This window comes from Plecotus auritus (assembly GCF_963455305.1).
Source record: "Plecotus auritus genome assembly, chromosome: 2".
Lineage (NCBI taxonomy): Eukaryota > Metazoa > Chordata > Mammalia > Chiroptera > Vespertilionidae > Plecotus > Plecotus auritus.
Window position 1 is genome coordinate 11,420,513 of NC_137771.1, and position 13,307 is coordinate 11,433,819.

At 41.9% G+C, this 13,307-nt stretch overlaps 1 protein-coding gene across 5 annotated transcripts in view; it reads right to left on the reverse strand.

Annotated features, from left to right (window-relative positions):
• UBR4 (ubiquitin protein ligase E3 component n-recognin 4) overlaps positions 1 to 13,307 on the reverse strand; it is a 127,595-nt gene that overhangs the window by 78,994 nt on the left and 35,294 nt on the right. For all 5 annotated transcript variants that reach the window (XM_080654323.1, XM_080654322.1, XM_080654324.1 and 2 more), the window contains exons 28-43: positions 12,548 to 12,705; positions 11,565 to 11,774; positions 10,586 to 10,687; positions 10,176 to 10,276; positions 9,732 to 9,930; positions 9,180 to 9,368; positions 8,430 to 8,493; positions 7,172 to 7,363; positions 6,588 to 6,658; positions 6,353 to 6,500; positions 5,700 to 5,927; positions 4,891 to 5,061; positions 3,363 to 3,545; positions 1,206 to 1,364; positions 720 to 872; positions 71 to 298 (exon numbers count right to left, since the gene is read on the reverse strand). In XM_080654323.1, the coding sequence (XP_080510449.1) occupies positions 71 to 298; positions 720 to 872; positions 1,206 to 1,364; positions 3,363 to 3,545; positions 4,891 to 5,061; positions 5,700 to 5,927; positions 6,353 to 6,500; positions 6,588 to 6,658; positions 7,172 to 7,363; positions 8,430 to 8,493; positions 9,180 to 9,368; positions 9,732 to 9,930; positions 10,176 to 10,276; positions 10,586 to 10,687; positions 11,565 to 11,774; positions 12,548 to 12,705 (2,556 nt within the window). The remainder of the gene's footprint in view (positions 1 to 70; positions 299 to 719; positions 873 to 1,205; positions 1,365 to 3,362; positions 3,546 to 4,890; positions 5,062 to 5,699; positions 5,928 to 6,352; positions 6,501 to 6,587; positions 6,659 to 7,171; positions 7,364 to 8,429; positions 8,494 to 9,179; positions 9,369 to 9,731; positions 9,931 to 10,175; positions 10,277 to 10,585; positions 10,688 to 11,564; positions 11,775 to 12,547; positions 12,706 to 13,307) is intronic.

Here is a 13,307-nt window from a genome sequence, read left to right on the forward strand (position 1 = left end):
GAACAAGAACAGAAGAGTTGCTAAGCTAATTAAATCAGGAATAGAAGGAAATGGCAAAATTTGCTCTAACCTTCAGGTCCTCGTGGTTGATTTCCAGAACGTTAGTGACATAGAAGGGTCCCTGCTGGGCACTGCTGGCCTCTTCCATGAGCTGAGTGTAGATGTACCCAGCTGAAGACATTATAACAATGATGTTCTTTCCCTCCTCGTTAAAGAGGAAGGTAACATCCCGTATCTTTGAGCTTGGCAGGAGAAAGTAGAAGGTTGGACTCAAGGCATCAATAGACAGGTCATAAATCTGCAGAATGGAGGGAAGAAAGATGAAATCAGGGAAACCTATTGCAGCTCCACCCCCAAATTATCCTGGTAAATCCAAAGAGCTGCAATTAGAGAGCAAGTGTTAGGCACTGATGAATAAAGATGAATAAAGTACCTGTTACTCTCCCTCAAGGAATGGGTAGGGGGGAGATACACATCAACAAATTCCGTAACAAGTACAGCAATAGCTGTGTACTTCGTCTACAGGGGGCAGAACTAGAATCGATTTTATATTGCCTACACACAGAAAGCTCCTGCTCGGCAATATAACAAAAGGCAACAAAATGTTAGGATTTTTTATTTTTTATTTCCGAGAGAAGCTAGCACACAATGGAGATCAGACATTCTGGATTTAAAAGCAAAACCATTCTAGGAACACATCATCAGAGCTGTTACTGTACCTTGACAAAGTCTGCGGTGACAATCGCTAACTCAGTCTGTGAACCAGGTAACCACACGGCTTTGATGATGAAGTTTCCTGTTGCCAACTGGGGGTGCAACACCAAGTGATCCGAAACGGAGCCTGAGCTACTGAAGGTCAGCACATGGCAGTCCTGGACAAAGTTTAGGGAACAGAATGGTTGAAAGATGATTTAGACATAGACTAATTCATTTCAGAGTTCTAATGTTTCCTATTCTTCCCTAATATTCCCTGCCTTCAGACAGTATTCAGACTATCTAGAATATATTCAGGTTTCAAGAACATATAAAGATTATTCCAACATAAAAACAATCTAGAAGAAATTCAGAGAAATATTTCTTTTGCATTCCAATAGTTTTTAAGTTTAAAAACCAACAACCAGTAAGGAAATGGTGCTAAGAACAGGAGAGAAAAGGTGACTAGGATCCACAGCTCTAGGTAACCAACACTGGATCATGACTGTTACCTTCAGCCCACACACAGCCAGGTAGTCTTCCTTGCAAGGATTCCCAGTGAGGCTCAACACAGTAAAGGGGACTGGGGCAGATGCTAGGCGGGTCAGAGTCAACTTTCTTTTGCTGGAATCTGCTTGCTTCAGGAGTGCAGAGAGCTGCAGAACAGTGATCTGCAAAGGAACAATTACCAATTTATTCTTAACCCTAGTCTTCTCAGAGAACACAGCGATAACAAACGCTTCTTCAATAGGAATATTAGTTTGCAGGTTTTTATTGTGGATAAGCCTCTGAGGAAAACCCTAGCCCAATGGACTCCAATCTCTATCCATGGACACAAGTAAGTTGGTAAAGTATATGGAATGTCTTCATTTTCTCCATCCAGTGAGGACCAAACAGATGACTAATAAACCTAATTTCTCTTTCTATAATCAGTTCATAAAAAAATTCCCATGTACTATATCCTTTCTAGTTTACTACGAAATATTTTTGAGTATTTTCAAGCTCTTTTAAGAACTATTCATATCTCTAGTTTGTTCTTTTCACTTAAGATAATGTTAAAACAGAGGAGAAACCAAGATGGCAGCATAGGTAAACACCTAAACTGCTGCCTCGCACAACAATTTCAAAACTACAACTAAAAGACAAAACAGACATCATCCAGAACCACAGGAAAGCTGGCTGAGTGGAAATTCTACAACTAGAAGGCAAGAGAAAAGCACATTTAGAATCAGAGGAGCTGCAAAGGCTGAGGTACGGAGACGCGCGCACGGAGAGGACTGGCAGCTGAGTGCGTGGCTGGCTTTCTCAAGCAGGAGGGAGACGGAAGCTCCCGACTGCGCTGAACTCCAGTTCCGGGCGAGACTCTGGGAACCCAGACTCATTCAGGGGGAATCTGGACTGTCAGGAAAAGAGAAAAGCACACTGAGACTCAGGGGAGCTGCAAAAGGCAGAGGTCCATTCAGAATTGAAGGTCAGATAAAGAGCTTCACAGATAAGAAAAAGCTAAAGGAGTTAATCACCACCAAACCAGTATTATATGAAATGCTGAAAGGTATTTTTTAAGAAGAGGAAGAAAAAGAAAAACGTAAAGATAAAAATTATGAACAACAAATACATAACTATCAACAAGTGAATATAAAAATCAAGGGAATAAAAAATCTGATGAACAAAATAAACTGGTGAATATAATAGAATCAGAGGCATAGAAAGGGAGTGGACTGACAATTCTCGGGGGGAAAGGGGAGTAGGGGATGCAGGAAGAGACTGGACAAAAATCGTACATCTATGGATGAGGACAGTGAAGGGGGGGAGGTAAGGGCAGAGGGTGAGGTGGGAACCGGGTGGAGGGGAGCTATGGGGGGAAAAAAGAGGAACAATTGTAATAATCTGAACAATAAAAATTTATTAAATGAAAAAAAAAAAAGATAATGTTAAAACAACTTAACTGGTGATGGAGAAGCCAGAATACAGAAAAACGTGAAGATACCCACAACTCTCTCACCTTCCACGGGTTCCAGAACACAATATATAAACTTTCCTGTGTCCTTTGAGGGATGGGAGGAACCAAAAAAGAACTCTCAGTTTTCCTATGAAGCTGTTAGTCTCTTGGCTTATGCCTTCCAGAGTGACCAAATTGGGCAGACTGCAAGCCACTCTGTCCTAGGTCACTGCTGGTCATTATCTTTCCCTGGGGCTTGAAGGATATGCTTTGAGTGGGAATTTACTAATGAGAAACAGAGCCTTTGTTCTAGCCCAGTGGTCGGCAAACTCATTAGTCAACAGAGCCAAATATCAACAGTACAACGATTGAAATTTCTTTGGAGAGCCCAATTTTTTAAACTTAAACTTCTTCTAACGCCACTTCTTCAAAATAGACTCGCCCAGGCCGTGGTATTTTGTGGAAGAGCCACACTCAAGGGGCCAAAAACCCGCATGTGGCTTGCGAGCCGCGGTTTGCCGACCACTGTTCTAGTCATACTGGATCTAAGTTTAATCAAGTCACCAAGTGTTCCAGTAGAAATGCTCTTTGAGCACTGTCCTTAAGGCATTCTCAGAACCTGATAGATTTTTCCCAAAAGTCCAATCTGAGCATAGTCATCTATCTGTTTTACTTAGCACTTAAAATAAATATTACCTAAAATGAGTGGGAAGGAACTGGGAGTACCCACCTTGCCTTTCTCATGGCTGACTGCCAAATGTTGGCGACGCCCATGGGGGGAGGAGAGTACACACATAGCCACCCGCCTGAGTACATGGGCGCTGATTAGCTGTCGAATAGTCTGGCCCTGGTCTCCGCTGTAATTCATCCGAACATTCTCAAAGGCGCCTTCCTGGGAGCCTAAGGTGGGAACCTGGCATAGAGGGAAACAGAGAGAGTAGGCAGTAATAAGGCAAACAAGGTCAAGTGGATTCACACACTATTTAAGTGATTAAGATGCTACAGTTAGGTCGTTCAGGAGCAATGGACTCCAATCTCTGTCCATGGACACAAGTAAGTTTGTAAAGTTATTGTCAGCAATAACAACAATGTAGTGAATGTTTCATAAAGCTACATTTAGTTAATAAAAAGTATTGGCTCTTAAAATGTTATAAGGCTTTTTTTAAAAAAAAAAGATAGTGACTATGAAATTTTTCTCATTGATCTAACCAGGGAAATGAAAAGTCAGCAGCTTTAAGGGTTACCAACACTACCCAAATATTTTTTAGCTTCATCTTTCATATCTAGAAGTCTAAAAAACACTGGTCTAAAACTGTGACTGTTTCTTTCTTTCTTTCTTTCTTTATTTTAATATATTTTTATTGATTTTAGAAAGGAAGGGAGAGGGATAGAGAGATAGAAACATCAATGATGAGAGAGAATCATTGGTCGGCTGCCTCCTGCATGCCCCCCAATGGGGATTCAAGCCTACAACCCAGGCATGTGTCCTTGGCCGGAATCGAACCTGGGACCCCTCAGTCCACAGGCTAATGCTCTTATCCACTGAGCCAAACCGGCTAGGCATTATTTATTTTGAGAGTGAAAAAAACATACTGGACCACATAGGTATTTCTTACATTCAGGTATCTTAGACTTAAAGACATGGACTCAGAAACATCTTTTACACTACTGTGTAACCACTGTGTAAACTGTAACGGATTTTTAATAAAGGACATGTGTGTAAGTATGTGTGTGGATTTCCAAATGAGTATTTTTTTCCTTAGAAACAGTCACCTTGTAAGACCTAGTCATGTCTGTCATTTAATTTTGCGCTTCCATAGAGGCCAGGCAGACCCACCGGAAGTCCTATAGTCAGTACTGAGCACTTACAACTTAAAACCCATGTCATATGAAGAACTAAAGGAAAGTTACCTAAAGCAAAAGAGGACAAACATTATTTTTGCAAGCCAGAAGAGCCTAAGGGGATAAGATACAATAAGGAGGTTCTCTATTTTATTTACAGGAGAAATTTATATTATAATTGCCTCCAAATGAAGTTCTTCACATCTTGGCAGTTTATATACTTATATGAACTGAAAAGGGGACTTACTTCAAATGATTTCTTTAGAATACACACCTCACATGCTGATTTTCACACTGGATGTCATGGTACCTTAGGTTCTAAGTTCTAAATGGTCAGGGATCGACTATTCTAAGGATATTTCTTAGAGTACCTAGCACACTTTGGCATCTAAGATTCCTGACCCTGACACACTCACCATGAGCTGGTCTGTCATTTCAACCACCTTGTCCACTGTATGCAGCTCTCGGAGGGCTTGCTGAGCCCGGCTGCTGCTCCCCACGGCAGAAGCCTGCTGAAAGTTGGTCTGAATGGCATCCATGAGGAAATTGAGCATGTCTAACACGAGAGGAGCGAAGGAGAAATTGGCCTGAGAAAAATCCAAATACACAAATGAAAAAAAAAAAAAAGACGTAAAAATAATGGGTCATACTCATCATCATAATCTTGCCAGTATCTACTCTCAGAATCCATTACGGAGAATCATCTCATTCCCTCCATAATATTGGAGTTGAGTCCATTCAGTATATTACTATGCTATTAACTCTAGAGCAATCTTTCTAAACTAGGAGTCTCATGTAGATACCCTAAAGCTGGATCATGTCCATCATGCATAATTAGTTAACTTACCTCCTGTGAAATTAGAATGGTTCTAGTTATGTACAATCCTTAGGAAAATTGACAAAATAATCACTCAAATCATGTTCTGTATTCTATGCTTCAGATGAGGAACCCTGGCCGAGAAGGGGTGCTCTAGTGTATTACACAACTAAAATCTACCCTCACACAAACTCCCATAATACTCAGTGACACATCCTTCCCTAACAGGTATGACTGACAACACATACCATTTATTCACACTGCGGAAATGAGTAAACTTAGAGAAAGAGGAAATAGCTCCAAGTCCCACCAGTGAAGCTGCAAAAACAGCCTTGTCCATTGTTTGCTAGTGAACCACCTGCCAGGCTCCGCCCTCTGCCCACGGTGCTGGGCGCCATCAGAGCCCACCTGGTTCTGCAGCTCCTCCCGGCAGCCCTCCACTGTGCGGCACAGGCTGCTCTTCTTAGGCTTCTCCTCATCAGCAACCTTGCCATCGCTGATGGTGACTTTGGCTTTGTCAGCTGGGGATGTGCTGGCGTGGCGCACCAGACTCTCTGAAACCCTGGGTTCACTCTGAAATGCTGACTCCTTCATGGTGGAACTCATGCCACTGCTAGGTGTTCGCTTCACCAGCGCCTAGGGACAGAAAACATCAGAGGCCCTGAGCTCTCGCCACAAGCACAGATGAAATACTGCCTAAGATCCTGGAGGGAAATCTGACCCAAAGGAGAAATTGGCTAGCCACTTAAAAGACATCCAAAGGCCTGAATTCTGATCTTCATGGTATTCACCTAATATCTAAAACTTATGCAGAGCAACTGGTCTTGATTATAACATCTGAAATTATGGGTCTTAGAAAAAAGTTGCAAGATCTCAAATGACCGTGGAAGTTCTAACATTCTAAGTGAAGTGCTTAAGCCATGATCAGTGACAGAATCAGAATTTACTCCTAGACCCAGGTCACCATGAAGGTGACATGAGAATTTCCCAGTTTGGCTTAAGCATTCCCATGTCACTAACAAGCTGCCCTTTTTAGCCCAGAGAATGCTCCAATCTCTCACCAAACAGCTGCCATCTTCCTTGGCTCCACAGTCACAGAAGAAGGATCCATATTTGGCATAGGAAATCTCGTGATCCTTGTGGCATACCTTGGCACATACTGTGCACACCCCCACCCCATCAACCATTTTGCAGGTGTGGCAGTGGTACCTACGAAGAACAAGAACCAGCAAATGAGCCTGGAAGTCCCAACAATCAAGGCCTGGCAAACCGTCACCTGAAAAGAACTACTCTTACCAATGCTGGTTCATGAATTCTTTCTGAGTGATGGTGAAAGTGCAGAGTTTATTGCAAAGAGAATCTTCATCCTTCAAAGATATAAGACCTTTTAATCAGACCTATATCCCTCCAGACACCCAGAAAAACACAGCCTATATAAATAGTTGACTCTAGGAAATGGCTTGCAGGCTCTACATGTGCTACAATGTCAGGTGAGACCTTAAAAGTTTTGTGGTTAAGAAAAAGAGAAATCTTATGCTTTCTCTAAAAGGGAGCTCAACCATTCCCATGAGAACTCATCCCGGAAACTCCATTTGGGATGCAAAAACAAAGGAATAGCAGAATTATTGACTTTGGATGGAAGGCAGCATATGTTTATTAAATAGTCCTTTCCCCCAAGAAATTAGGTCCCAACAGCTTGCTCTGCAGGCCTGGGGAAACATTCTGGCATTAATCACATAAACTGGGAGAAAGCTATAAGCACTATAAAGAGTTTTGAAGCTCACGGCTGGGAGGGAGTGTCATGGGCCTGTTAGTGTGAGCTCTGCCAGTGCCAGTCAGGAATTACTCTGTGGGTCCCTTGGCGGTTCCTTGGTACTTACTGAATCCTCAGCCTGGGAGTCTTCCTCTTCCACGGCCAGCTCCTCCACCCAGTCTGAGTCCACCTCAATGGCCCGCTCTTCCCCATCCACCGAGAGGTGACTTGGGCCTTGACCATTACTCTGGCTCAGTGCATTGGTGACATCAGCCAAGTAAGACATGATATGGCATGTGCACTCCAGGACGACCACATGCTACAAAAAAAGAGCACCACACCATAGAAGCCTTGGTCCTCATATTTCATTATTACGTAAACTACGTTTTCCCAAGCTTTTCCTAATAAAGTTCAATTTCAGAGGAATGGTATAAGAGAAAAAAAAATTTTAATTATCCATTTCCCCACCTCTTAGCACTATGACCACATGTAGCTGGTCAATAAATTGCACTGAATAAATGTGTATTCATTTATTCTTAAGCACAAAGATGAGACTTTACAAAATATTATAAAATGAAATAAAACTGAAATAAGGGAGAAAAATGAAGGAAAAAAATCATTCAAGAAAAGACTAGATTAAAAGTATCACTAGGTTCTCATTAGCATTTTTTAACCATTAATAAAAGACACTTAAATTACTGGTTTTAAATCAACGCAGTAGAGAAGAGACAGCTTCAGAGATCAAGTGGAAAAATTTCCAGCAACCCTTTGCAGGTAGTTCTTGCTTGCCTAAAAAAACTCAACCGTCTGGCATCAAAGCCTCAGATTTCTCAGTTCCTCACTCTGCACAGACAGTTCAGAGCTGAAAGGATAAAGATTAGCAAGAAAAGAAGAAGAAATGAATGGTGTCGTGGTGGTTGGCCATTAGCTTCCTATACCAGGTTCATGAATTGAGGGGTGAGGGTTTGGGGAATGCCTGAATGTAAGATTTCTGTCAGTTTCAAATCGTTTCCTCAGCACAGTGACCTGAACCCTCAGGCAAAGTAAACCATTCTAGTATCTAGACTGGAGCTGAAGAGAGAGTCTGTAACCCCACATAACCCCTCCTCAGAGTAGATGGATCCAATGCAGGAGCAGGAGACAGTGTTCCACAGCATAGCACTATCTAAAAACAGCTGGAGTTCATGGTTTTAAGGATTCTGCCACCCAAAAGGTGTCAAAGGGCATGCAGTTTGCAATTACATTTTTCTAGGTCTTTTGAGACTTGTAGCCTCTTCCTCTATAGGCTGGCCAGGGACAGAAGCCAACAGAAAGGAGAGACTTCCACCTGACCACAGACAGAGAATCATCACTCCCTGACTGTTGACACTCCTCATTTTTCTTACCTTTCCATGCATTACATTGGCATTCAGTTTTTCAACCACATTCTTCTGTGATAGGTACTTCTTGCTATCCCAAGGAAAGAGAAAGGGGGAGAGGACACAAAATCAGATGAACCAAAGAAAGGAAGCATCTTCATAAATCTTGCATCAAGTTGTGGACACTGAAGCAAAGGCATCCTTAGAAAACTATGTAGATAATCAGAGGTCTGGAGTGTGTGGCCTTATCACTGACACTTAGTACATTTCCCCCAAGACTTCTCCTAAGAATAATGAACAGAAAACCCTACTTAGAAAACAGTGAAGATGAAGTCTAAAGGGAACAGAGTTATTGATAAAAAGGCAGGCATTCAAGCCCTGGCTGGTGTGACTCGATAGTTAGAACACTGACCCATGCACCGAAGTGTTGTGGGTTCAATTCCTGGTCAAGAGCACATACCTGGGCTGCAAGTTTAATCCCCGGCCCCAGTCAGGGTACATGAGGAAGGCAACCAATTGATGTGTTGAAATCAATATTTCTCTCTCTGCACGCCCCCCCTCCCCCCCCCCCCCCGCCGCCAACTATCTCTAAAAATCAATGGGAAAAATAGCCTTGGGCAAGGATTAACAAAAAAAAAGGGGGAGGGTGCCAGGGATTCAAGTTTCTTTTATACTCACTCTGAGCTACAAAGAAAATAACCTACAATTACTTATCCCCTTTTATCTAAGAACAATGTTGTAACGTATGGATGGGTTCCTCCAATTTCATCACCTTACCATCTACTTAGCCAATCCACAGCAGCATTATGAAGCTGAAGATGGCCAGCACCTTGACCTGCACTGGCCAGGGTGGCCATCACAACCATGAGTTCAGGGAAACCAGTTCCATCACCGTTGGCCAGCATCTCTGTTGCCATGGGGATCAGGGTACCCAGAAGCACAGCACACACACCTTCCCCAACTTGGCTGGGAGGAAGAAACAGCAAATTGGTGAGTAATCAACAGGAAACTGACTCCATGTACCTCTGAATTGGTAAGAGTAATTAAGGGAAGTCTTAAATCAAACATTAAATGCATGACTATATATACTTTGGACTTGGGCTCCTCGAGCAGAAAACTTTCACCTATGTTACAAACAACAGATCAAGTCATTGCAAAAGTTTTTCCATGACAAAAAGCAAGGAGCTCTACTAGGTTCCTTAACTCTAGTGAAGGGAGCTTTGGAGTCACTGAAAATACTAGCTGATGCATGAAGAAAATATCACTGAAAAAGCTCTCAACATATTTCTGGAGTCGTTAGTCCACGTTACAGAAATGCAGTTGTTCTACCTGTTTTCCCGAACAATGTATGTAGTCAGTAACTGCAACAGCTGCCGGTTCTCCTGAATCATATCCAGCTGATCAGAATCTTTGGGGGGCGATGTGGTCATGCGGGTGAGCCAGGCCTGGAGACGCACAGGCTCCACGCAAGCCAGCTGTGCCAGAGAGCCACAGAGGTGTAGAAGACTTGGGTTAGGGCTCTTCTCAGCTGGGGACAGACAGAGAGGCCAAGTTCAGTGAAGGAGGGCAGAAGGAAAGGAAGGAAGGTGCAAATTGTGAGCCAGGAAAGGGGAAAGGCTTTAAGCAAGTTTTCTACTTCCTTCCGAACTTTCTGAGGGATTCTCTCCACTTGTTATCATTTTAATGCTATAGTGACACTCGGGCAGAAGAAATGCACAGTATTAGCCAGACATCAAAGTTCCCATAAGAAGATTACTAAAAGCTGTCACTCACTCAGCTGGAAGAGTTTGGTGAAGAATTTCAAAACTCGGTTACAGAATTTAGCAGAGAGGTTCTCATTGGCTGTTGCCATCATGATCTGCACAAGTTCTCCACTGGGAGGCATAAAGGGAAAAAAGGAAAGAAGCACATTAATATCCATTTCTATTTCTTCACAACCTCATCTCCTCTAGGGGAACTGGTCATTTGTGAGTCAACAACACAAGATGTTCAAGAAGTCAACTCCTCATCAATAACCTCAAGCAGTCAGCAGTTAACCTAAGTCCTCCCCAAGATACTGTTTGTACACTTAAGCAGTCCTTAAAGTATTCCTTGAGAAAGAATACCTAAGTCAACATAGATAGCTTTTTGCTTTCAGGAGGCATTCAAAAAATGCTCACTGAATAAAACAAAATTCAGCTCACCTTTCAGAGAAGAATTCTTCCATGGCTTTACGAGCCTGGCTGCTTTCCAGTTGCTTCTCCAAATATTGGAGACATTCCTCCAAGATGGATTCATCCAGTCCACTGTGGATAAAAAAGAAAAATTAACTACCAAAAAGGAGGTCTGTTTCAATGTCCTTCTAACACCGATTTTTAAAAGCCTAAAGTTTGTTTATGACTAAACCTTGAGGGTAATATTCAATTTTGTCTCGTCAAAATTTAGCATAAAAGCCTGGCACACAATAAGTACTCAATAAATATTTGATAAATTAAGCTAATAAAACAAAAAAGCTCCTAAAATCTGAGGTAACTGATGTAGTCAATGGCTTAGAGCCCAAAGGACCATGGGCCCAGGCCACACATTATGGAAGGAAGGAGGGAATGAGAGGAGGAAGGAAGGGAGGGAAGGTGGGGGCCATGATAAAAATAAAAACCTGATCTCAACAACATAAAGAAAGGAAATCCCAATACTTAGACCATTTATTTATATAGTTCTCAGTAGGGTAAAGCTGTAACTTACTTAACTGTTCTTTATGGCTCACCCACGTCAACATGGCCTGAACTATCGAAGTCAAACAATGCTATGAAACTACCTAATTCCATTGACCACCCATCTCAGAAACCTGGTCACAAAAATATTAGAAATGTTATTGTTTCTTTGTACACTTCATCACATCTAGTACAGCACTTGATAAGCATCTGTTGAAATATTTCAAGTTTCCAAATCTGAACATTTAAGCCTTCCATTTTCTTCATTTTTATTCTTAAGAATTAATCACAAAAGAGGATTCCAAATAACTTTCACGCCCATGCCGACAACACAAAGTGCACACAAGTATAGAACTTTCTGTTCAAAAGCACAATAAAAAGCTAATAATTAATGGCATAAAGGAGCCTGTATTGGTACATTTCACTGAGAGTAGCAGGTCACAGGAACCTGACTGATCTCAATCAGGCTCACCTATTGGGATCCGCATGATTGGCCAGAATGTTGTAACAACCAGTGATCAGCTTTTCATACACACGAGCCAAGAACTCATCAGACTCCGAGGGGCCCAGGATGCGTTCCAGGGAGTTGCTACTGATCTCAGCGACACTCTCAGTGCTCGACTCCAACAGAAGGGGAAGCAGGGTCCGAATTACCTGTGGTGGGTTCATCTCATCGGACCAACTTCAACAGAGAAAATGGAACCAAGTTAGTGAATTTACTTCTCCAAAAGGCTGCAAGGAGGGACAGCAAAATAGGGCAATTCAGACATTATTAAGGGGAAGGACTCTTAGTCCAGTTTTTTGCCCTTGATAGTTGTTTTTTTTTACAGAGGTGCCATCATATCATTTCATATTTTTTCATTGTTATATCAGAAGCAAAACTTATTTCCATATGAAAAATTCATTTATTAAAACAAGATGTATTTTTTTTATATTTAGAAAAGAAAAATTAACTAAAACCTAATATAGTAACCCATCCCAGATACTTTTCTAGAACTGTCAGGAATCTGGATAACTTTTAAGGCAATGTGATATAGGACTTTACCCATGACCTAAGTACAGGAAGACAAAATAGTCCCTCCATGACCTTTCCTAATCCCCTGTGGCTGTGTCTGCCTCCCACAATGATTCTGGAAAAACATCTGATTTCAAATACATCACTATCACCTTAAAGTTTAAACCCAAAGCACCTCCAAATCACAGTATCATCTAAAGCCAGCATGCCTTTTCTGAAATACTATACAGAGAAGGGAAGAGGTACTCTGCTGCCCTTCAGAACCAAGTTAAAAATCATTCTAGGTGAAAGCTCAGATTCTAACCCAACAGGCTTTCAGCTACAGAAACATGCGTAAGTCATTATTATGTAGATTTTTTTAAAACAACATCCGTGCGTTTTTTTAGCTATGACAGAATACAGGCGTAGCAAGCACTTCAGGCTACATAGTAAGTACTCACACAATAAGATCCCCAGTCAACCTGACCAGAGAGAGGAGGGTGTGCTTCAGGGAAGCAGCCAAGGGGAGGCTTTGGCCACAAAGAGTTCCCAGGTGAGCAGCCTGCACAGCACTGATGTAACTCTCTGAAGGGATGGTGTCATTGGCAAAGGCATTTCGCTGAATGGAGACAAAACAGACACGAATGGACAGGCCATCTACCTAGCCAGGATAAAATTCTCACATGGAAAAAAGAAACCAAGCTGACATAAACTAAGGCCCTGTTGAGGTTTACAGACAATGGCTCTCCTCAGTATACACTACTATGCATCCTGGGAAGGAAAGCTGGTAGAGTAGAGGAAGCAGGTACAAACTTTAGTTAGAAGTTAAGTTAAAATTCAGTTAATAAAAAGTTAATATACCAATATCATTTTCCAAATAATTAGAATATATTACAGTTGTTCCTGATGAACATGGAGGTTAGGGGCGCTGATTTCCCATGAGTCGAAAATCTGCATATAACTAGTCAGTCCTCCTCATACACAGGTTCCCAACCCCAGAATTGATCCTTGAATAATGCCAAATTGAACTGTACGGGTCAAAAATCCACCTATAAGTGGACCCACACATTTCAAGCCAGTATTGTTCAAGGGTCAACTGTATATTCACAACATGAAAACTATTGTCTCGAATACCTGAGAAGGATCTTAGATTTTGCAATGCATCTGGATTTCTATTACAAATATCTTCATTATCCTTGTACTATAGGCTCCAGGTAAGGT